At 51.2% G+C, this 25304-nt stretch overlaps 1 protein-coding gene and 1 pseudogene across 1 annotated transcript; both read left to right on the plus strand.

Annotated features, from left to right (window-relative positions):
• Nucleotides 1–25304, plus strand: part of LOC135887580 (zinc finger protein 420-like) — a 411396-nt pseudogene that overhangs the window by 102377 nt on the left and 283715 nt on the right.
• On the plus strand, nucleotides 2438–23183 carry LOC135887692 (E3 ubiquitin-protein ligase TRIM39-like). The gene is made up of 6 exons (XM_065415418.1): nucleotides 2438–2851; nucleotides 8360–8455; nucleotides 10818–11045; nucleotides 12093–12115; nucleotides 12217–12317; nucleotides 22624–23183. The coding sequence occupies exons 1-6, from the start codon at nucleotides 2438–2440 to the stop codon at nucleotides 23181–23183; spliced, it is 1422 nt and encodes a 473-aa protein (XP_065271490.1).

Below are 25304 nucleotides of genomic sequence, written 5' to 3' on the forward strand. Positions count from 1 at the left end.
AATCTCTGCACCAGGGTCTCTCTGCTCCCATGTGAACAGGGCTCAGAGGTATCCGTGGCACTGCCCCCCTCCCCGAGCGTGCTCCATGGGTCCTGCAGCAGATGGTGAGAGGAATCAGTGGGATTTCAGGGGTCACTGTGGGAAGCCACTGTGCAGAGCTGGACCCTGCAGTTTGCTCTGATAGTGGATTGAGCTTGGGACACCCATCATCCCTCTCTCGGCCTGATGGAGATTCCTTGTAAAACACAAAATTGCCTGGGGCTGTATGATAGTTTCTGCACCCCTCCCCCACCCCCGTTCATAGTGGGGATTCCCCTTTATGGTGTTCCCCCAGGGGAAGCTGTGATCACAGAGGACTCCCTGCTAGTGCTGTTCCCTAGGAGGTGTGTTTCCAAGGAGTGGCCATGGGGACTGCCTGGGGATTGGGGCCTCCACACATGGTCCTCTGATCACCCAGCACCTATCAGTTTGGGGGCAAGTCTCTGTCTCAGTCTGTGGGAGAGCAACCCCCCACCCACTGACAGAGCTATGGGAAAGAAGATTCCCCAGAGAGACTTCCTCCAGCTACAACCCCTCCAGCAGGTGTTACCACAACAGTGGTAATCCCTTCAGTTCTATTCAGGTTCTTATACTGCAGCCATCACCGTGGTCTCTGGGCCCTTATTATTATTTATTCTTTCATTAATTTTGGAAGAGTTTAATAAGGAAAAAGAAAGAAACCAAACTGGCAAGTAGAATACAAACTTTACCAGCAAAAAATTGTATAAAAGATTCACGGAAAATGCAGGGGAGATATTGAAGTGATGGTTCTCGTCCCAATGTGGGGATGCCTGGGACGGTCCCTTTAAGGTCATCAAACAGCTTAAAGAAGTGAACTATGTGGTGGAACCATCCAGTCAGGCTCACAGTCACCAAGCGTATCATGTCACTATCATGAAGCTTTACTTTGACAGGGAGAAATTGGTGCTGTCTGTCTGTGGATAGTGGGAAGAGAAGGAGGAAGATCCCCTGGTGGATCTCAAGGCTGAGATAGAAGACATCTTTCTTCTGGAATCAAGTCAAGGTGTGAGCAAGAGGCATGACCTGCTCACAGAATCTGGCAAGAACAGGCTGATATTGCAAAAACACACATACCTAAGAGTTTCTAGGCAGAAAGTACTCACGCAAACACATTCCAGAAGGATGGTACCAGAACACCTCGATACCAACATATCCCCCAAAGATAACAGGAACATGCTGATCCATCCTGAAGATAAGGTCAGGAGGACAGCATGATGGATAGAGATGTTTTGATCGAACCAACAGGTACAAGGCAATGGATGGCACCTAGATACGTCAGAGGGTGGTACCCAGAGACATCAGAGAGGCAATATGTAATATGTTTGCATTGGTGTATAAAAAGATATCTCAGAGAGAGTGTCTTTGGCTGGCCTCAGGGATAATGGAAAGTCCCGCCATTAACTGAGGTAGCCCATTGCAGTGGGCACACACGTGTTAGTGTACCAGGGTGACCAGACAGCAAATGTGAAAAATCGGGACAGGGGGTGGGGGGTAATAGGAGCCTATATAAGAAAAAGACCCAAAAATCAGGACTGTCCCTATAAAATCGGGACATCTGGTCACCCTATAGTGTACCTGTAGCCATTGAACCAGTACATTAGGACCATGCTTCGTTGACAATAAACCTGACCAAATGCCTGCACTATGAACTGAGTCTATGGTTATTGGGCAGTTCGACTGAGGTCTGCTGAGCCAGCTATCTGCACAGAGCTGGGACAGCACACAGAGGGAACACACAGGCAGGCAAACATCTAATGACAGCAATGTGGTGGGGCTCTGGGCTGACCAGAATGGACTGCATTTTAACACCACTCTGCAGTATGAAAACAGAGATCTCATAAGTTATTTCCAATGTTAACCCTGTTTTTGGCTGTGACTAGATCTCAACAAGGGGAGTCCAGTCATGTATATTTTATGTGTCTCATCCTGTCCCCCATTTTCCTAGCTGTCAAAAAAAAAAAAAGCATTAAAAGAATTCTGGAAACTTTGGAAAGCAGCTCATATTCTAAAGTGCTCTATCTCAGGAATCTCTTGATCAACTTGTCTACAGAGCTCTGCCCCTGAACTTACCTACCAATGGACTGATCTAATTTTGGGGGGGGGGGGTAGATTTTAGAGAGGATGAAAAATTCAGCTTTAAAGAGAAATTAAGTTACAACCCTAAGTATGAAGAGGCTACTATCTGTTTCTAACCCCCCAGACTCCTTCCTTTCTCGTCCTTTCTTCCTTGATGGTTATCTGGCTCTTTCCTCCACCCCCTCCCTCTTAGTTTGCACAGATTGGACAATGTGGCAATGGTGTATGCCCATTTTTCATAGAGAAAATATCGCACAGAGCAAATGAAACTGATCACTGAAACATTTACATTCCCATAGCTATGGCCTTTGCCCACCCTCTCAAGAAATTACTGGAAGAAGTGGTCTGTCCCATCTGTCTGGATTTTTTCAACGATCCAGTAAGCATAGACTGTGGACACAACTTCTGCCGATTTTGTATCACAGAATACTATGACAAGTGGGAAATTGAAGAAAAGGGAGTTTTCTGTCCACAGTGCAGGAAAAAATTCAGGAAAGAGAAATGCAAGACCAACTGGCAGCTTGCCAGCATGGTAGAAAATATCAAACAATTAGGGATAAGACCTGAAAACCTGAAAAAGCAGATAGTCTGCAGGCAGCACAAGGACACACTAAAGCTGTTCTGTGAAGATGATGTTGGTGTGGTTTGTGACAAAACCCAGGAGCACAGATCTCACACTCTGGTTCCCATCGAGGAGGCTGCTGAGGATTACAAGGTAGGAAACATTCAGGAAAAAATAAATCCCTGCAGGAGAAGTTTAATTTCAAAAGTACATGGATATTAGCACCATCTGGGTAGAGGTCTTCTAAATACAGTGGAAAACTCCCACTGACTTCAGTAGGGCCAGTACCCATTGTACTGATTAGTACGTCTCTGATTTGAAAATCTGCAGGGCAGCACCCCCAGCCCGTGCAGGGCATTTATACAGATTCTGACTTCTCTTTTCACTCCCCGAAGGTCATTTGCTTTTATAAGACATTAAGAAGTGATAATACTTTGTACTTGCACACAGCACGCTGTTTCCCATCCGGGCTTACAGACCTGCACAGACACCAGTGGGTCTAGCTGTAGGGCCCTGCCCTGCAGGAAGAGAGTTCTTAGCCTTGCTTCACATATGCGGAATCTGAGGCATTGTGGGGGTGATGGGTCCAATCCTGCCTTAATTGAAGGCAGAGGGAATTTTACCATTCGGTTTAAGGGGAGCAGACCCCAGTGCTTAATCTGTGCCAGGGCTTGCCGAGTTTGGCAGCTCTTAGCCCTGGCACCTCTGGGCTTGCCATGTCAGTTATGAATGTAAAAAAAATTGCTTCAGCCCCGGCACATAATTTCTTGAGCCCCGTCACGTCTTTCGTTACAAATTAAACACTGGCAGGTCCTATGTAAGTTGCTCAAGATCCACATGAGGAGTTTGCCCAGAGTTGGTTCAGACTTAGCTGGCAAATCAGCTGAACCACATTGAAAAGCTAGTGTGATGCTCACACTACAGTGCCGAGAGCTGGGGCACAAAGTGCCTCATGCTAACTGAGAGCTCTGAGGTGATGACTTCAGCTCCCTGGAGAGTTGGGGTGTCTCCCCCTTTATAGATCCTGCTGGGCACTGAACAGGTTTCTCTTCATGTAAACATGTCTCCCTGAGCCCCTTCCACAAACACCAATGCTGAGTATATAGAATCATAGCAATATAGGATTGGAAGGGGCCTCAAGAGGTCATCTAGTCTAGTCCCCTGAGTCAGGACTAAGTATTATCTCAACCATCCCTGACAGATGTTTGTCTAAACTCAGGGCTGGCCCTATGTGTGGGTGATGTAGGAGACTGCCCAGGGCACCGTGGTTAGGGGGGGTGCTGTGGTCAAGAGGCAAGGAGCTGGGTGGGCATGGGGTATGAGGCTGCAGAAGGGAGCTCAGGGCAAATGGGGGGTAGGCAGTCGGGTCTGGGGGCAATGGGGGGAGAGGATCATGGGAAGGCAGTAGGGAGCAGAAGGGATGGGGGGAGGGTGGGATGGCAGCAGGGGTCAGGAATGATGGGGGATGGGTGAGGAGGCAGCAGGGGCCAAGGGCAATGGGGGGATGGGGAGGAGCCTGGGGAGGCAGCAGGGGCCAGGGGTACTGTGGGGGAGGTGAGGAGGCAGCCGGTGTCAGGAGCAATGGGTGAAGAGGCAGCTGGGGCCAGGGGTGATGTGGGGATGGATGCGGGGATGTGTTCGGAGCCAGGAGAGGCAGCAGGGGCCATGGGGGATGGGGGGTGCTGGGGCAGGCAGCGGGGGCCAGGGGCACCAAAATACAAATTCACCCAGGGTGCAATTTTCACTAAGGCTGGCCCTGTCTAACCTGCTCTTAAAAGCCTCCAGTGATGGAGATTCCACAACCTTCCCAGGCAATTTTGTGCCCATGCTTAACTACCCTTATACTTAGGAAGTTTTTCTTAATGTCTAACCAAAACCTCCCTTGCTGCAATTTAAGTCCATTACTTCTCGTTCTATCCTCAGTGGTTAAGGAGAACCATTTATCCCCCCTCCTGTTTAAAATACCCTTTTACGTTCTTGAAGACTGTTATCATGTCACCCCTCAGTCTTCTCTTCTCCATACTAAACAAACCCAATTCTTTCAATCTTCCCTCATAGGTCATGTTTTCTAGACCTTTAATCATTTTTGTTGTTCTGCTCTGGACTTTCTCCAATTTGTCAACATCTTTCCCAAAGTGTGGTGCCCAGAATTGTACACAGTACTCCAGTTAAGGCCTTTTAAGTGCAGAGTACAGTGGAAGAATTACTTCTCATGTCTTGCTTACAACACTCCTGCTAATACATCCCAGAATTACGTTCACTTTTTTTGCAACACTATGATGTTGTTGACTCATATTTACATTGTGATCCAATGTAACCCCTAGATCAAGGGTGGGCAAACTATGGCCCGCGGGCCACATCCGGTCCATTGGACACTTTAATCCAGCTGTCAAGCTCCCACTGAGTAGCGGGGTCAGGGGCTTGCCCCACTCTGTGCTCCAGCTGGCAAACGGGGTCAGGGGCTTTCTGCGCAGCTCCCACAAGTAGTGGCATGTCCCCCCTCCAGCTTTTATGGGTAGGGGCAGCCAGGGCCAGGGGGCTCCGCACGCAGCATCGCTCCCCACAGCTCCCATTGGCTGGGGACCGTGGCCAATGGGAGCTGCAGGAGCAGTGGCTGTGGATGGGGCAGCATGCAGAGTCTCCTGGCGCCGTGCTTCTGCGTAGGAGCCGGAGGGGGGGCATGCTGCTGCTTCCGGTAAGTGCCGCCTGGAGCCTGCACCCCGACCCCCCCCATGTCCCAACCCCCTGTCCCAGCCCTAGCCCTGACCCACCCTCAGAACCCCTCAGTCCCAGCCCAGAGCACCCTCCTGCACTGCAAACTCCTCATTCCCACCCCAGAGCCTGCACCCCCAGCTGCAGCCCTCAAATCCCCCATGCCCCAGCCCCCTGCCCCAGCCATGATCCCCCTACCACCCTCCAAACCCCTCAGTCCCAGCACAGAGCACTGTCCTGAACCCCAAAGCCATCATCCCCAGCCCCATCCCAGAGCCCGTACCCCCAGCCGGAGACCTCTCCCTCCTCCCTGCACCCCAACCCTCTGCTCCAGTCCAGAGCCCCCTCCCACAGCCTGAATTCCTCATTTCTGGCCCTCACCCGCAATCCCCAATTTTCTGAGCATTCATGGCCTGCCATACAATTTCTATACCCAGATGTGGCCGTCAGGCCAAAAAGTTTGCCCACCCCTGCCCTAGATCTTTTTCTGCAGTACTCCTTCCTAGGCAGTCATTTCCCATTTTGAATTTGAGCACTTGAATATTCCTTCACAAGTGTAGTACTTTGCATTTGTCCTTACTGAATTTAATTCAGACCATTTCTCCAGCTTTTCAAGATTTTTTTTTATTCTAATCCAAAGGGCGTGCAACCCCTCCCAGCTGGTATCACCCTCGAACTCTATAAGTATACCTCTATGCCATTATCCAAATCATTTATGAAGATATTGAATAGAATTGGACTCAGGACAGATCCCTGAGAGACTCTACTGGATATGCCCTTTCAACTCGACTTTGAACCATTGATAACTACAACTGGACAGTCTCTACGCAAAAGAATAAATGGACACAAATCTGACATCAGGAATCATAACATTCAAAAACCAGTAGGAGAACACTTCAATCTCTCTGGTCACTCAATAACAGACCTCAAAGTGGCAATTCTTCAACAAAAAAACTTCAAAAACAGACTCCAACGTGAAGCTGCAGAACTGGAATTAATTTGCAAACTAGATACCATCAGATTAGGCCTGAATAAAGACTGGGAGTCGTTGGGTCATTACAAAACCTAAACTTAATTTCCCCAATACTAATTTCTTCCTACTGTTACTCACACCTTCTTGTCAACTGTCTGTAATGGGCCACTCTCGTACCACTTCAAAAGTTATTTCTCCTCCCTTGGTATCCTGCTGTTAATTGATTTATCTCGTTAGACTGACTCAACACTTAGTAAAGCAACCCACATCCTTTCATGTATTTATACATGCTCCTGTATCTTTTACTTCATTCATCTGATGAAGTGGGTTCTAGCCCACGAAAGCTTATGCCCAAATACATTTGTTAGTCTCTAAGGTGCCACAAGGACTCCTCGTTTTTTTTTACTCTTAGAATAGTAGTTTTCCAACCAGTTGTGCATCAATCTTATAGTAGGTTCATCTAGGCTATATTTCTCTAGTGGTCATTTAATGAGATCATTTTAATAGAAGGAGCACCTGAGACATGAGGCCTTGGATCAGAGGCTTGAACTAAAGTAGTTGTCAAGCTTTGCGGATATAAAGTAAAGTTAGTAAAAGTCAGGATGTGAGCAGAAGTCAGGCTCCGCCTGCTTGCGGATTCACAGAATCTGGCAAGAACAGGGATGTTATTGCAAAAACATTCACATTCCTAAGAAGCACTAGGTACAGGACACTCACATAAACACATTCCAGAAGGGTGGTACCAGAACACCAGAACACCCCAATACCAAGTATGGTACAAACACCTCCCCCCAAAAGATAACAGAAACAAGTTGACCTCTCTTAAAGATAAGGTCAGGATGACAGTGTGAGGGATAGAGATGTTTTGATTGAACCAACATGTACAAGGTAAAGGGTGGTAACCACATCAGAGGGTGGTAACTGAACATGTCAGAGGGGCAATATGTAATTTATTTGTATCAGTGTATAAAATAGAGTCTCAGAGGGAGTGTCTTTGGCCAGTCTAGGGGGCAGTGGAAAGTCCTGCCACTGACTGAGCTGCGTCCATTGTCACAGGCATATATGTGTTAAGTGTACTTGTAGCACATATAGGGCACTAATACCGTGCTTCATCAGTAATAAACCTGACCAAGTGCCTTTGCTTCTAGTGGTTATAGGGCATTTCAATCTGAGTCTGCCATCTGGCCAGAGCCAGTGCAGCATGCAGAGAGAATACGCACACAGCCAACATCTGACGACAGTCATGTGGGACAATATCAAAAGCCTTACGAAAGTCAAGATATATCACATCTACTGCTTCCCTCTATCTACAATGCTGGTTACCCTATCAAAGAAGAATATTAGGTTTTTTTTTTTTTTTTACGTGATCTGTTACTTATTACCTTATTATCTTCTAGGTTCGTGCAAATTGATTGTTTGATTATTTGCTCCACTATCCTTCTGGGTTCCAAAGTTTAACTGACTGGTAGATAATTCCCTGGGTTCCCCTTTTTATAGATAGGTACTATATTTGCCCCTCCATGAGTTCTCAAAGATAATAGCTAATGGGACAGAGATCTCTTTAGCCAGTCCATTCAGTATTCTAGGACATATTTCATCAGGACCTGCTGACTTGAAGACATCTAACTTGTTTAAGTAATTCTTAATGTGTTCTTGTCCTATTTTAGCCTCAGATCCTACCCCATCATCTGCCCCTCTCCCTGGGCCAGCAATGGGGTAGGTTTGGGGTAGGTGGGAAGAAAAGGCACCCCGCTGAATCTTGAACCTTACTATTTGGGGACCAAATACAACAGCTCTGCAGAAAGCCCCAGGGTCACTCAAATCAGCCCTGTCTGTGGCAGGGCTGGGGACAGAAACCAGGTCCGTTCACTTCTGGCCTGGGCTTGGCCACAAAACCCCCTGCCACCCATGGGTGAAGAATCCTCAGAGCTCTGGCTCACTGCAGTAGAATTTATTAGGCAACATTTTCCCCACAGGTGAAACTCCAAAAAGACATTGAGCTTCTGAAGAAAGCGATGGAGGAGATTTCAAAGCTGGAATCCAGAGAGCGGAATAAACCACAAGACTGGAAAGTAAGTTTCTGCAGTTTGGTTTAATCTCTCATTTCACTTAGGTATTTTAAAGAATGTACAATAGAGTGTATCTTTGATAAAGAGAATTATAAACCTTAGCATAGAAATTAAAACAAACAAATGAATCTTGCAAGCTAAGTGGTCCCAGTATTTTCAATCTCTTTCTTAATGGAAGTCTTGCATTTCCTGAGGACAATCTAGTGCAATGAAAGGCTGAGTTTTGTTGTTTGTTTTATCCCTAGTACAAGTTTGGGTTTTGTTGTCTCCACTGGGGGCAGAGCTAAGGATGCAGTTGTTACTTGAGGGTGATTCTGTGGTTTGTTGTGGAAGTGCAACCTTAAGCCATGATACTGAAAACTGCTCCACACAGGTGGAATGCTGCATGCCTGTACAGACCAGTGGCTTCACAGGGGGTCCGCACAGAGGCATTTGCAGAATCAAGACCATGACTTTGGGTTTCCTTTATCTATTTCTTAGGACTGGCTTCCCAGAGGACTGGAGCTGTGGCAAGGCTGACAGTCACCAGGCCTAGAAAATCACTGTAATCCACAAAGCTTGAGTTAGGTGCCCAGGCACCACTACAATGAATGGGGAGAGGTAGGGCCTTAGAATGAGATCTGCAGAAGTCAGCATGCTAGGCAATAGGAAATGCTGAACAGAGGGATGTGGCTTAAGCCCTTCCCCACTCAGGGGTTTCAGTGCCTAAATCCAGTCTAGAGAGTGGCACCTAGCACTGCTTGGGATTCTCAGCTGCAAACACTCTTTTAGGATTAAGGACCTATGCCATTTGCAGGAGGGGGCAGGAGCAGAAGAACCTCCTTTAGCCCAGTGTTTAGAGCACTCACTTCAGATGTGGGAGAGGCAGGTTCAATTTCACCCTCACCATGATAAGAAGGAGGGATTTGAACAGTGATCAGCCATCTCTTGGGTAAACTGCTCTATGTTCTGAGCTATGGGATTCTGATGGGGGCTTGTAATGAGGCCTTCCCTTGCCTTTGCACAAATCAGTCAGAGACCTCCTCCAAGTACAATCACCAGTGCTTCTTTTATTAACAGTGTCAGCTCCCACCACCTTCTGTTTACAGACAGTTGCAAACCAGCAACCCGAGGGACAGCTAGCTTCTCCAGCCAGCAGGGATGCACAGCCTGTGGCTCCTCCCTTTGTGTGAGTGCGTGCGTGCATGCCCCTCTGCCCCCTTCACTTCCTTCCTGCCTAGGGTGACCAGACAGCAAGTGTAAAAAATCGGGATAGGGGGTGGGGGGTAATAGGAGCCCCCTGGCTAACAAGGCCCGTAGGTGCTTCTGTTCCACCAATTAGGCGTGGCATACCCAGACAGCCCCAATTAATACTTCTTAATTGGAGCTGGGCTAACAGGGGCCTAGCTCAGGGCCTCCTGGCCAGCACCCTGTTACAGGGCTTTGTCAGTCTCAACCATTCCAACGAAAGCCTCTGTCATGCTGATTTGTGTAATTATTGCGAAATGGATGCAGGAAGAACATGCAAGGAGCTATGTCATACACTGAAAATTATGTTCTAAAGGTCTGAGACTTGGGGCAGGTCACCAGAAAAAGCACCCAAGTTTTTGCAGTGAAAGTTCCCTGGGCACCAGTGTTTCTGCCTGCCTGCACCCTCCAGCCCCATGCCAGGGGAGCCCCTAAGCCTCAGCGCAATCCACAAACTGGGGAGAGAATGGCACCCACCTATCCTGCAGGACCTGAGCTCAGAGCTCACCTACTCAGTTGCATCCCTTGGTGAGCTCATACAAAATGGCTAGAGGGAGGAGGCTGTCCTTCATAACTCACAGTCCAGTGATTAAGGTACTCACCCAGGCTGCAAGAGACCCTAAGTCAAGTCCCCACTCCCCCTGAGGGGGTACAAGGGATTTGAGTAGGCATCTGACACTTTTCACATGAGTTCCTAGCCACAGTGGTGTGGGATATTCTGACATGGGGGTAGGGTGACCAGATATCCTGATTTTATAAGGAAAGTCACGATTTTTGGGTCTTTTTCTTATATAGGCTCCTATTACCTCCCACCCCTGTCCTGATTTTTCACATTTGCTGTCTGGTCACCCTACATGGGGGTCCCTGAACCTTTGCTGTTGAAGCTATTCCCCTGTGGGAAAATAAGGAAAGAGTGATTGGAGCAGGGGACTGGACCCAGGTGTGATGGGCCTGTGCTATGCAGGGGTCGGACTAGATGATCACTATTGACCCTTCTAGTCTTGATCTATAAATCTATGAACATTTGTTCAAATCTCATATACTTCATACAACATGGCCTTATACACTTGATAATTCTCCTGAGATTGATGGAGTTTGTTGGGAAGGTTTTTTGTGTTTTGTTTTTTCTTAACTCAAGGAAAGAGTAAAGTGTCAGAGACAGCGAATCTTGTCGGAATTTGAAAAACTACAACTGTTGGTGAATGAAAAAAAGAAACACTTTCTCCAAAGACTGGAGGAGGAGGAGGAGACTCTGCAGAGGCTAAATAAAAATATAGCCAAACTCTCCCAGCAAAGCTCCTCTCTGAAGAAGCTGTTCACAGAGATAGAGGAGAAGTGTCAGCAACCAGCTGCTGAGCTGCTGAAGGTGAGTGATACTAAATTCCTCTTTAATTTGGCTTTTCCACAGCCATGAAAACAGGCAAAGAATGTACCCTCCAATATGCTTGTTATTTTTTTTACTGATTCATTATTATTTATATACCACCACAGATTTACACAGTATTTCACTCTATTATTAGTAATAAGCCAACATTTTTAAGTTTGGATTCCTAAATTTTGGGACCTAAGGGTAAAATTTTATAAAGCCCCTAAATCCCATTTTTAAAAGTGACTTAGGGCCAGATTTTCAGTGGTATTTAGGTGTCTGGAGATAGAGATCAGTGCTTAGTGGGATTTTCAAAAGCACCAAGCAGGTTAGGCACTTAAATTTCCATTGCTTGGCACCATGTGCTGGATGCTTTCCAGTATCCAGAAGGACACAGCCCTGCCCCTACAATCTTAGACATTCAATCTGTCTAGGTTCTTACTTGGTACCCATCATCCTGGTATCTGAGCACCTCCCAAAATTATGTAGTGTTGACATCAAGATAGCTTGATTTCTCTCTCCTCCTGCCAGTCAGCAAAGGTGGGACTTTGTGGTTGCTGGGAGAAGTTTAAAACCACATTTTTATTGTAAGATCACTATATTTTATCCAGTAACTGGGGCCTCTTGATGCCATTTTCACAATCGCTTTTTGAAGTACAGTTGCTGTTTAACACCCACTTAAGCATGATTTAGACAAAAGCTTTTTTCTCATCTTGCGATTTATTTTGGCAGCCTAAACAGAAACTCTGCAGAAGATTTTTGTCAAAATAATTTTTTTCATATTGTTGTTCCCAAGTAGTTAATCCACATTTGGTAACCACTCCATGGTACCATCAGTGGCTTTATGTATGCATTTATCTGAGGCTAGAGTTGTGCATCAATGTCATTGCTATTATACACCATTCAGCTATTATTACCTTGTTATGTTAAAACAAATCTTAATGTGACTCAGATCTGTTACTCCTTTCTGTAGAGCTGCATGAAACAGAGAAAATTAACCAGAGGGTCTGTGAATAACACTTGCTTATTTACTTTCTCTCCTGTTAGGATGTAAAGGGCACACTGGCCAGGTGAGATTCCATCTTCAATTCACCATCACTTTTATATCAAGCCCATTGCAATGGTACCTGTGCTGAGCATCTGAGTGATAACGGGACTGTGTTCTCCTTAGGAGTGAGCAGGTGAGGCTGCAGGAACCAGAGCTCATTGCTGCTGAACTGAAGGATGCGTACAGAGTCCCTGGCATGATGGAAGTGCTGCGGGAATTCACAGGTAAGTTAGCACTAATGCAGCAGGGGCTCTGTAGCTTTTTCTATCTGCAACCTGAAAAGCACCCATGTTTCTTCCATTCTTAAATCCATGTGCCAAATTTGTCTGGGCTCTTCCAGGCAAAGGTACTAAAGAGACTCTATTAATACATTAATACTGGCCCCCCTATGGAAAAGGGGGCAGTTACATTCAGGGACTCTGCTTTTGATAATTTAACATTGAAAAAGCCTGTGAAGTAAATGTACCCACTCCTGGTGAAGATCCCCATCACTGCTCAGTCCCAAGGGGCTGTGAGCTGTCAGCAGTACGTATTGTTATAAAAGGGAACAACATGTAGCTCTTATATGGAGTTATTCAGCCACATTTCCCAAAGTGCTTTACAAAGAGGGAAGGTGTCCCAGTGTTACAGAGCTGGAACTGAGGCACAGAGACATGCTGAAGGTCAGACCAGAGTCAGGAACAGAATTAAGGTCTTTTGGTCCATTCCCCTGGCCAGTGCTGCCTCCTATAAAAACAGGGAGGGTTGCCATATTCATCACTGACAAGACATCTCATAGTCACCAACACGTGCCATGTAAGTGTCTGTCAGGGGTGGGGGAGAAGGAACAGCTGGGGGCATTGTTCCAGGCCTGGCACTCCCAGAAAGAATGAGCAGCGGCTTGTTGTAGCTGCTTGCAGTACTGGAGGAAACAGGTTGGAGACTCCTGCCTGCAGCACCAGCTGGCTGCTGCCACACCTCTCTCCTGGCAGCCCCTGCCCACCCTTGGAGACAGGATGTGAGGCCAGTGCCAGGTAGCCTGAGCCAAGGGCCAATCCTGCCTGTCCCCTCTCCTTTTCCCTGGCCCAAGGGGAACCCTAGATCCCACAGAGTGGTCCAGGAAGGAGCCACCCTGGTTTAATTGTCCAGCCCTGAGACTTTTCACTAGAGCTGGTCATATATGTTAAGACCTTTCTTCCAGCACCAATGTCCTCCTGCCAAGCGATAGTGGGTTTGGGGACTTGCATGTTATCTCTCCAGTGAAGGAGAAATCAGTGACATGGAGCCTGTGTCTATTCTGAGTGCAATTTGCTTTATTTACACACTTACACAAGCCCTGGAAAGAGGAGGTCACACGTTCCATGCAGGGCCAGGGGCGGCTCTAGGCACCAGCAAAGCAAGCAGGTGCTTGGGGCAGCCCATTTGCAGGGGTGGCAGGGATCCAGCATGGGAGCTAAGAACCAACAGGGGGCCCTGGGAGCTGTAGTTCCTTGGTTAGCTCCCTGCCTATAGAGCCAGCCTGGAGCAGGGAAAGAACTACATTTCCCAGCATTCCCTTGGCCACTACCAACAGGAAAGAGGGGGAGGGAGTGAGGAAGCTGAGACCTCATGCTGCAGCCTGCTGTGAATGGAGAGCTGCACTGTGAGTAGGGATACCATATTTTAACATTCAAAAAATAGGACACTTCACGGGGAGGGAGGGTAGCCCCACCCTGCCACCATCCACTCCCTCCAACTACCCCCCACAGAAACCCCAACCCATCCAACCCCCCTGCTCCCTGTCCCCTGATCACCCCCTCCCAGGACCCCTGCCCCAATTGCCCCCCAGGACCCCACCCCCTATCTAAGCCTCCCTTCTCCTTGTCCCCAACTGCCCCCTCCTGAGACCCCCCCCAACTTCCCCCCTAGGACCCCACCCCCTACCTATCCCCTGACAAACCCCTGGGACTCCCATGCCTATCCAACTGCTGCCTGTCCCCTGACTGCCCCCCCTGAACCCCTGACCCATCTAACCCCCAACCCATCTAACCTCCCCTTCTCCCTGCCCCTGACTGCCCCCCCGAACCTCTGCCCCATCCAACCCCCCCTGCTCCCTGTCCCTTGACTGCCCCCCTGGATCCCCCTACCCCTTCTCCAACCCCCCAGCCCCCTTACCGTGCCACTCAGACCAGCGTGTCTGGCTTCGCGCAGCGCCAGACACGCTGCTGCATACATGCTGCCATGCTCCCCTGCGGAGCCACAGCCCCCTCCCCCCCCCGCACCTGCCTTCCAGATTTGAACACCTCAAAATTCAGGAGTGCTCAAGCTCAGTTTGGGCAGCTGTTACTTCATTTCTCCCAAATCAAATATACTGATCCACTGTAACTTGCTGTAGAAAAAGTAGGATAAAATTGAGCAAGAAATGCTTCCCATTGCTTATTAGGACTGGAATTGCTATTTTCAACAGCCATTGCCTTTTTTTTGTTTGTTTGTTTAAAAGGAAGACAGTGATATTGCATTGGCAAATTCCCCATAGAAAGAAAGAGTGGAACAAAAGAATAATAAAGGCACCTCAACTTTTCCTCATTTATGTAGGACAGTCTTATAATATGCATCCAGATATCCTCCAATCACACAAGCTGAAAATGGTTCCACTTTACTGCAGTTCTGTAACCATATGGGAACCAATCCTGTCTGTGTTCTGTGCACATCTAAAATTCCTACTGAATGACCTGCCCTTGGAGCAAGTTACCAGTGACCCAGGGCTGCGGTGGAAGGAGGGTGCGGGGGGGGGGAGCCCAGGGCTGGGGCGGCAGGAGGTGTGTGTGTGGGGGCAATGGTGGGGGGGTAGGGGGGAGCCCAGAGCTGGGGTGGCAGGGTGTGTGTGTGTGGGGGGAGAGCCCAGGGCTGGGGCGGCAGGTGGGTGCGGGTGGGGGGGGAGAGCCCAGGGCTGGGGCGGCAGGGTGGTGCGGCGAGGAGCCCCAGGGCTGGGACGGGGGACAGCCAAAAATTTTTTTGCTTGGGGCGGCAAAAAACCTAGAGCCGGCCCTGTGCAGGGCAATCCCTTCTCCCAGGAAGCTCATCCCAACACCGGCAGCCCATTCCCAAGGAGCAACTCTCTCTCCAGAATTGACTCTAGTCAGAGCACAAGGCAGAGAGTAACCACTCTTGCTGCTCCCAGAGCTCCATCGCTTCCTATGCTGCCTCTGCACCTTGCATAACCCAAAACTAACACAACACTGCATTTCTTCCCAAGCATCAAAACTTGCTCTCACACGTTAAGAAAAAGAACCTGAAAACTGGGTGAAACAGCACCACCTGGTGATGCCTGCCAGAACAATATTTTCTGCAAAATTTTAGAAAATTTTCATTTTTTTCCAGATTTTTTCTGTTTTCAGTGAAACAAAACCTGAAAAAAAAGTTTTTCAAATTATTACTGAAAACTTTTGAAAGAAGCAAACAAATACAAAAATTATCATTTTTTTTACTAGTTCTACTTTTTCCTTCCCCTTCATTTGTATAAATGAGGGAGACGTGTTATTGTAGCATGGGAAAGCATGAAGTCAGAGTTAAGATTTTGCATTGCAGTGTGATGGTGGTGAATGTGGTACTGTACACACTGGAGCTGTTTGAGCCTCTCACAAGGGGGCAGAGTCTGTCAGTGAAAGTGGTGACTGGGATGTGTATGTTAAGGTTTGTTCCTTGAGTTCAGGTTTTGGGTGGTTTGATGTTCCTTCAACAAATGTAACTGTTCTGTGTGAGGTTTCTCTTTCTGGGAAGTGCCTTGGTTCTATGCATGAAAGTGGTAAAGTGGAACCCTCAATAACATTGTTATTCTCTTGGGATACTGCTAAGAAGGAGTCATGGTTGCTGCCCCACAGCTGGGCTTTCTGCTCCCCATCCCGTCCATCACACCAGGCTGCCCATCATTGCAGGGGCATTAAAAGTGGAACCTGAAAGAGTGGCAGAAATACAGGACTGTGAGCAAGCGGCATCAGCATCAACTTTCTCCCCTTCCCCAGCATTCCTCACTGCTCAAGAATATCCTTGTGTGACCCTGAGCCCCTTGTCCCACCCACCCACACTGCAAGATGAACCCCCTTGGGCCCTGGGCACAGCTGGGCTTTGAGCCTGTCAGGATCCTGAGACTGTCTCCTCAGTGCTTCATTTTAGGGAAATGCAGGCTTGCTGGCACCCCCTGGTGCCCCATCCTTGGCAGGATCCACCACCTGGGTCCCGTCCCCCCCAGCAGCCTCCACCTGGTCAGGGTCTCAGGCCCTGAGAGACTCGCTGGCTACTCCAGGCTTGCCAGGCATATGCTGAAGTTGTTTGGGCCTCTCACAAAGGGGGCAGAGTGTGAAAGTGGTGACTGGGATGTGTACGTTAAGATTTGTTACCCTTCAGACCCCTTCATTGGGGCATTTCCTTGTGTTCAGCGGTTTGGGTGGTTTGATGCGCCCCTTCAGCAAATGTAACTGTTCTGCATGAGTTTTTTTTTTTCTGGGACGTGCCTTGGTTCTATGCATGAAAGTGGTAAAGCAGAATCCTCAATAACAGATTCTCGCCTGGGATGTGGGAGACCCAGGTTCAATTCCCCTCTTTGCACAGGGGAGACAGGATTTAAAGAGGTATGTACCATCTCTCAGGAGAGTGCCCTAGCAACTGGTTATGAGCTATTCTGATGTGGTTCTTTCTCAGTCTCTCCTCTTGAAGCTGTTCTATGGTGGTAATTAAAGCACACCTACTACATAAGGCCTTGCATGCAAGTTATGTGGCTGAATGCTTATCTTCCCTGATTTGTGGATTGCTCTGGGGCTCAGGTGGGAAATAAGCATCCACATGCCTAGAGGGAGACAGCAGTGCACATGCTGAGAGGCAGAAACCTAGAACTGACAGACCTTTTACCTACATTTTTGTAGTGCTGAGTGAGTTTAGGAGTGTCATGGATCCACAGGATCTGTGCTATGACCCAGCTTTTAAATAATCCCTTGGAGGAACCCCGCTGGTGTGCTAGATCCCCAAGGGGTCCCATTTGTCCTGAAGGGTGGGCCACACAGCCTCAACAACTCCGAGACTGAGCTTCTGGGTATCAGCTCTCCTGCTTCACACTGTGAGCTCCGCTTAGCAAGTCCAACTGAGATTGATTCCCGGTCAGAGATTCTTCAACGATCAATGCACCTTAGCTCAGCTAGTATTTGCAGTGACACCCGGCAGCCTTTCTAAAGTAGGTTTTATTAGTCAGTTGGAACATAGCACTGGAAGTCCTTAGGTTAGCATAGAGAAATAAAGGTTGTCAGAGTCTATACGGCCAAGCCAAGTCTATATCAGCTAGCCAGGGTGCTATGGACTCCATTTCAGGCTCTGTCTCCTTATCAAAGGTGAGAGCAGTTGAGCCTCTCAGAAAAGCCAACTCTTATCCCCTTCCTTTCACTTCCCAGTCCATTGTCCTCAGGCAGAGTGAAACTGAGTTCATGTACCGCACCTGCCAGAGCTCCCTGCTGTTATGTGTCAGTCGTTCAGTTGCTGGGGTTTCGATTGTCTCTTTGGATCCTTTCTTGCTCTGCATCTGTTTCAACCAGTTCTTTAAAGACCCAATCATTCCACCCCAGACAGAAAGGTGGCACACACACCTCATGTCTCCTGTTCTACCCCAAGATCAGATTTGACCATTTTGCCCCACTAGGTAGCAATGCAAAGTACAGAGGGAAACAGAAGCACTCATAGGATTCATAAAAATATTACACAGAAATCCCCACTTTGTCCCAAGGTGACTAGAGGGTCAGCTGGAGTTTTGTGTATCACGGTGGAGCCTAAACCAGGGACTGAGGCACCGAACTACTTTTGTGCATTCAGCCCTAAGTGACTCAGGAGCTCACGTCCTATTGACAGTCACTAGGATCTGTGTTCCTTGGTCACGCAGATGCTTGTGAAGATCCCCCCTTGTCTGTGCAATGCCCAGCCCAATAGAGGGCCATCCCAAGTGGCTTCTAGTCCCTGCTTCCATATCCCCCCAACCCCCTGGTGCATACCTCTGCCCTTCCCCTCTGGCACTTTCCTCTCCCCACCAGCAATTACTCTGGTGCTCCCCTCCTCTCCTCCCCCATTTCCCCAGCACCTGCCCATTCCATACCCTTCCCCCATCTGATTCTCTGGTGCCCATCCCACCCCTTCCCCACCCCCTAGAACTCTCCCCCTCCCTTCCCCACCCTGGCACCTGTCCATCCCCTCTTCCCTGCACCCCCAGTGCCTGCCCCACTCTCTGCTCCTCCATACTGTCACGGAGTAAGGGGGGACTCAGGGCCCTGCACCCCCGGCTTCCTGCGATTCACCATGACTCTCAGCCAGCCAGTAAAGCAGAAGGTTTATTTAGACGACGGGGATACAGTCCGAGACAGGTCTTGCAGGCACAGACAACAGGATACCCCTCAGTTAGGTCCATCTTGGGGTCCTCGGGCACCCCAGGCCCCCTCCAGAGGTCAGAGCCCTCCCTGCCTCCAGCCACCTCACCAGCCAGCTTCCCCGACTCCCCTTCAGCGACCCCTCCCACAGCCTTTGTTCAGTTTCCCGGGCAAAGGTGTCACCTCGCCCCAGCCCCCTCCTGGGTTCTCATGTTACAGGCTCAGGTATTTCCCTTCAGTCATTCTCCCATCCCCCAATGGAGACCATCCCAGCCACACTCCCCTGTCAGCACTTACAGATCACAGTAAGAACAGTCCCAGTTCGTCACATCTCCCCCCTTCGAGACCGAACTGAGCGGGGTCACTTTAGCCAGTGACCCGGGGAAGTTCGAACCTACCCCCGTTCCCATGGATGCCCCCGCATCCCTCCCATTCCTTGGTGAGAATTACACCAGGCCCCTCCAGTTTCACGCCCCCCCTTAGTTCGGGGTTGCTCGAGGGCATTTGCCGTTCGCATGGGGGAAGGGTTATGCGGCCTGTGCCCTTTTCCCACCCCAATACCCCTGGGGTTCCAACTGGGCTGGGGTCTTCTCCCAGCGCTCCAGTCTGGAGGTCTGTGCTTCGGGCTCTCTTGGTTCAGAGCCCCCCTTTTAACCTTGGCCACCCTCTGGAAAGGCTCCTCTATGCTGGGCAAGGGTCCTAAAGCCGTTTTCCCCTTGTCCCGGGCCTTCCTCCCCCTCTGACAGGGGTCACAGGATCGGCAGTACTGCCGGACAGTAACAAAGACCCCAGGCCAGTAAAAGCTCCGTAGCAGCCTCTGCTGGGTACGCCAGGTTTCCTGGTGCCCTGAGAGGGGAATGTCATGGGCCCGGTACAGCAGCTGGCGGCGATACTTCTGGGGTACCACCAGCTGCCTCCTGATCCCCCCTGACTCCATTTTCTCTGGGGGAGCCCATTCTCGGTACAGGAACCCCTTCTCCCACAGGAACCTTTTCCGGCCACCTCTCCCCACGGTCTGTACCGCACCGAGGTCGGCCAGGTCCCTTATCTTCCGTAAGGAGGGATCTTTTTGCACCTCGGCCTGGAACTCAGCAGCTGGGACAGGGATGGCCACCTGTTCTCTCTCGCCGGCTGGGTCTGAAGCCACAGCCTCCCTGAGCCGTGTCCCTGGGTGTTCCCTCCCTACCAGGTTAGGGTCCTGCGCCTCGGGCAAGGCACCCTCCCCAAGGCCAGGGCGCAGTGCCCCTCGCCGGCTCTGACTGCGGGTCACAACCAGTGCATTCTGGGGGTTGCTTGGCCAGTCCTCCAGGTCCCCCCCCATCAACACCTCAGTGGGCAAATACGGGTGTACCCCCACGTCCTTGGGGCCCTCCTTGGGCCCCCACTTCAGGCGTACCCTCGCCACAGGTACCTTGAATGGGGTCCCACCCACCCCCGTCAGAGTCAGGAAGGTGTTGGGCACCATCCGATCTGAGGCCACCACCTCGGGCCGGACCAGTGTTACCTCTGCGCCCGTATCCCAGTATCCATCGACCTTTCTCCCATCCACCTCCAGGGGTACAAGGTACTCTCTCCGGAGGGACTGCCCCGCGCCCACCGTATAAACCAAAAACCCTGAGTCTGGAGCATCCAGCCCCCCAGAGGAGCTGGCCTGGAGCTCTCCTCCCTCCTTAGCAGGTGGTACTCTGCCAGCCCCCCTTCCCTGGGAGTGCTGCCTCTCGCCTGGCTGGGTCTCTACCCAGTCAACCCTCTGTGGGTTTGGTCTGCTCAGTCTGTCCCTGAGCCTGGGGCACTGGGCCCGTATGTGACCTCTCTGGTCACAGTGATAGCAGACCATGCCCCATGTGTCCCCTCGAGCCGGTCGGTTGTCCCTGACACTGGGCATTCCCCATGGGAGGGGATTCCCCACATTCCCCTTTTGGGAGGTACCCGGGTGACTCTCTCTCTGCATCGCAGCGGGCCTGCTCCTTTGGGACTCCTCCCTGCCAGCCCCTGACCGGCTCTTCACAAACTCATCGGCCAGCCGGCCTGCATGTCGCGGGTTCTCTGGTTTTTTGTCCCTCAACCACAGCCTCAGGTCGGATGGGCACCGCTCATACAGTTGCTCCAATACCAGCAGTTTAACCAGGTCCTCCTTTGTCTGGGCCCCATCAGCCCACTTGCTGGCGTATCCTTCCATGCGGACGGCTAGTTGCAGATATGAGATCTCCGGGGTTTTATCCTGACTCCGGAACCTTTCCCGGTACATCTCAGAAGTCAGCCCAAACTCACGTAGCAGGGCCTTTTTGAATAGTTCATAGTCCCCTTTTTCCGCCTCTTCCAGTTGGCGGTACAAGGCCAAGGCTTTGGGGTCCAGTAAGGGGGTGAGAACCCGGAGTTTGTCTGCAGGATCAACCTGGTGCAGCTCGCAGGCCGTCTCAAAGGCATCCAGGAAGTCATCCATGTCCTCCCCCTCCTTACGTGGGGCCAGGATGCACTTATCAAAGCTTCGTGCAGTCCTGGGTCCCCCCTCACTCACCGCAGCCGGGGGCTCGCGGCCCTTCAGCCTCGCCAGTTCCAGTTCATGATGCCTCAGCCTCTCTCTCTCTTCATGCTGCCTTTGTCTCTCATTCTCCTCCCGTTCATGCTGCCTCAGTTTCTCTTTCTCCTCCTGTTCATGCTGCCTCAGTTTCTCTTCATGCTGTCTCTGGTGTTCACGATCCTCCAGCTCTCTCAGTTTTAGCTCTTTCTCCCATTCCAGCCCATTCCGCTCCACGGATGCTGCGCGTGGCCGGGAGGATCCCCTGCTGGCCGGCGAGCGTTGCCGGGAGGATCCCCTGCTGGCCGGGGGGGTCACTGCGCCCTCGGTATTTGCTGGGCTCCTCCCCACCCTTCCCCTAGGCATAGGAAGGAGGGGTCTCGGGAAGCCCTCAGCAGCCGGCTGACCACTCCCAGCTGGGACAGACACTGGGGCCTGCGCTGCATCTGCCAGGCTGCTTCCCTCAGAGACAGGGATCAGTTTATTTGCGCGATCTCCCTTCTCCAGCTGGGCAATGAGCTGTTCTTTGGTGAGCTTCCCAATGCGCACCCCCCTCTGCTTGCACAGCTCCACCAGGTCGCTCTTAAGCCGCTTGGCATACATCTTCCTGCTGGCCACTCACAGGCCAGTGTGCCCACTGCTCCCCACAGTTTCCAGGGAGAACCCTAGTGTGCCAGCCCTTCTCGAGGTCACCACCTCTCTGCCAGGGTCGAGCTGCAGACTCCTCCGCCCCTGGGACCACTCGCTGCGATCCCCCGGGGGACCCTGTTACTGCAAAAGTCCTTCTCGCTGGTCACACACTCCCAGGGGTGATAACCGTCTCTCTCTGACTCCTCAGCACGCCGGGTCCCCGTCAATCCCCCTTCGTTTTACTGCTCCCCAGTCACTTACTGCAGGAAGCGCCGTCCACGGGGTGCAGTAGATCCCGCCGCTGCCACCAGTTGTCACGGAGTAAGGGGGGACTCAGGGCCCTGCACCCCCGGCTTCCTGCGATTCACCATGACTCTCAGCCAGCCAGTAAAGCAGAAGGTTTATTTAGACGACGGGGATACAGTCCGAGACAGGTCTTGCAGGCACAGACAACAGGATACCCCTCCGTTAGGTCCATCTTGGGGTCCTCGGGCACCCCAGGCCCCCTCCAGAGGTCAGAGCCCTCCCTGCCTCCAGCCACCTCACCAGCCAGCTTCCCCGACTCCCCTTCAGCGACCCCTCCCACAGCCTTTGTTCAGTTTCCCGGGCAAAGGTGTCACCTCGCCCCAGCCCCCTCCTGGGTTCTCATGTTACAGGCTCAGGTATTTCCCTTCAGTCATTCTCCCATCCCCCAATGGAGACCATCCCAGCCACACTCCCCTGTCAGCACTTACAGATCACAGTAAGAACAGTCCCAGTTCGTCACACATACCCTCTCAATAACTGACCCTCCCCTCCCCCTAGCATCTGCCTCTCTGTTCACCCCAACCCTCTGGCTCTCCTCACATACTCCTTGGGGTCTGCACCTCTCCCCATCCCTACACCCTGGCATAGACTCGGCCCAGACTCCTCTTAAAAGGCCAGCAACCCAGCCACACAGCGATTAACGGGGATGCAGATTAATTTCCCTTTGATCCCAGTGGCCAGCCCCTGTCCCTTTATCTGACTCTGTGACTCTCTCCCCAGTGGATGTGACTCTCGATCCAGACACAGCTCATCCCAACCTTGTCCTGTCTGAGGATCGGAAACATGTAAGATTCGGAGACATTCGGCAGGATCTGCCTGACAATCCTGAGAGATATGATACTTACCCTGAACTTCTGGGCACTGAGGGATTTAGAGGTGGGAGGCATTACTGGGAGGTGGAGGTGGGAGAAAAAATCCACTGGATTCTGGGGGTTTGTAGGGAATCTGGGAGCAGGAAGGGGCAGATCACAGCATCACCTGGGAATGGATACTGGACAGTGTCTCTGAGGAATGATGTCTATGAGGCCCTCACCTCCGCCTCCACCTCTATCCCCATAAGAACTAGGCCCAGCCACGTGGGGATTTTCCTGGACTGTGAGGCAGGTGAGGTCTCATTTTACAATGTGACTGACAAGTCCCATCTCTTCACTTTCACTGACACGTTCTCCGGGATGCTCCGCCCTTATTTCTTCACTGGTTACAATGCTGGGGGTAAAAACACAGCTCCCTTGATAATCTGCCCAGTTCCAGCTCAGGCCAGAAGGAATCTCTGTCCCTGACAGTGATACCCACACCTAGGGTGATCAGATAGAAAGTGTGAAAAATTGGGACAGGGGGTGGGGGGTAATAGGTGCCTATATAATAAAAAGCCCAAATATCAGGACTTTCCCTATAAAATCAGGACATCTGGTCACATTACCCACAGTCAAGATTGTCCCCTCCCAGCAAAGATCAGCCCCCAGGCCTATTCCCATGGGGATGTTATAAATGGCATCAACTCCTTGCTCCCTGCTGCCCCATTCCCATCTCAGATCCCAGCACCAGGCCTGTGAGATGGGGGATGAGGAAAAGGGCAAAGAAGTGGGCTGGGGGAGCCAGTTACAGGTGCAGAGTGGGTGCAGGCTGTTGGGTTGTGGCAGTGCAGGGACAGAGGGTTGGGTGGGAGCAATCTCAGGGATGACTGCTATGGGGAGGGGGCTGCAGCAGCAGGAAGGGAACAGTCCAGGTCTAAAGAGGAAAACTTGATGGAAGGGGGGATGTAATGAGACAGGGGAGGGGAGAGAGAAGCCACAAGGAGGAAGCGTGACACACTGTACCCCAAAGCAACTCCCTGCCATATTTACCATGGTGATATGATTATGATATGTTTTGTACAAAGTATGCCTTGTAAGGTATCATTTAATCTTTTGAACATTAATATCCTGTTAAATTGTATGTGCTATCATTAAATATGAAGTTATGAAGTTTTGCTATGTGTATGTTACTGGAATATGTTTTAAGGTTGGAAACACCCACAACCAGCCTTTCAGGTAAAACAATGAAGAAGCCAGATAGTGTTGATGGCTCATTAAGGGGAATCCACACTACCAAGGACTATCACAGGATCTGTGTACAATGAAGACTTCTCAGGGCCTGTCTACATTTGCAAGTTCCCCCTGTCTAAAGTGCCTTCTGGAACAGCTGCACAACAGCTACAATTCCCTAGGCTACTTCCCCATGGCCTCCTCCCAACACCTTCTTTATCCTCACCACAGGACCTTCCTCCTGATGTCTGTTAACACTGATTAGCCCCTCCCCTCATGCGCCCATGCCCCCTCCCATGCGCTTGTGCCCCTCCCCTGTTTGAGTTTGCCCCTGGTTCACTGCACCCCCCCATGCTATTATATCCCCCATTTCCCTAGTGCAACTAGAGGAGCTGGATTTCCATCCCGAGTCGGTGACTGAACCCCCACAAGTCCTTGACAGCCCCCCTTCCCATCTAGCCCTCCCCTTCTGGCGCCCTCCTCCCCAGTCTGCAGCCTAGCGGGGGGGGAGTGGTTGACCTGCTTCCCCTTTCCCCTCCTCTCTCTGGTGTTTTTTCCCTCCCTCCCTGCTCATTATGGCAGGAGACACAGCCGGTGGGGCCCCTCCAGCCACCCCTCCCCCACTTGCCCCCCCCCATCACCTCCCCTAGCCTCTACCTCAACAGCCGCTGCCGAACCATCTGCTATTGCCCCCACTGGGGCTCCGGCAGTGGCAGGCAATGGGGTAACCTCCACTGCTGCCATGTCCCTCGCCCCCTCCAACTCTGGGGGAGCCACCCCAGCCGGCGAGAAGGGCCAGGGCAAAAAGAAGGGTAAGGGCCCCACCAAAAAGACCAGGCCCTCCATGGCAGGGGATGTCCCCGCTTCCATGGCCCTGCCACTGGCCACGGCGTCCCTCCCCGCTGCTCCCTCCACCAGTTCTGTGGGTGCCCCTCCCCCAGCCCCCAGGGCATACGCCCAGGTGGCGGTGCCCCCCCCCACCTGCCGCTACGTCATCTCTCCCGGCCACCGCCTCTACTACCATGTATAGCGGCCAGGGCCCCTTCCCCACCGTCACCAGGAAGCACGTTGTCCGTTGCCTCCTGGTGCCCGCCTCGCCCCACATGGAGACCTACGTGCGGGTGTTGGCAAGGGTGGTGGGGCCCACGGCCATTGTAGCGGCCTCCAAAATGTACGGAAAGGTCGTCTTCTTCCTAGCATCGGAGGCCACCGCCCAGGAGGTGGTGGAGAAGGGCCTGGCGGTGAGGGGGGTGTTCGTCCCCCTGGAGCCGCTAGAGGACCTTGGCGTCCGGATAGTCCTGACCTCTGTCCCTCCGTTCCTCCCTAATGCCGCCCTGTTACCCGCCCTCTCTACCCTGGGGAAACCCATCTCCGTTG

This window comes from Emys orbicularis, chromosome 13, assembly GCF_028017835.1.
Source record: "Emys orbicularis isolate rEmyOrb1 chromosome 13, rEmyOrb1.hap1, whole genome shotgun sequence".
NCBI classification, from domain to species: domain Eukaryota; kingdom Metazoa; phylum Chordata; order Testudines; family Emydidae; genus Emys; species Emys orbicularis.

Bases quoted from the DNA above. Each gene is read 5' to 3' on its own strand.
- LOC135887692 (XM_065415418.1), top strand. From the start codon at position 2,438: ATGGCCTTTGCCCACCCTCTCAAGAAATTACTGGAAGAAGTGGTCTGT. The intron at 2,852-8,359 runs GTAGGAAACATT...TTTTCCCCACAG, and splicing joins AGGCTGCTGAGGATTACAAG to GTGAAACTCCAAAAAGACAT. The intron at 11,046-12,092 runs GTGAGTGATACT...CTCTCCTGTTAG, and splicing joins CAGCTGCTGAGCTGCTGAAG to GATGTAAAGGGCACACTGGC.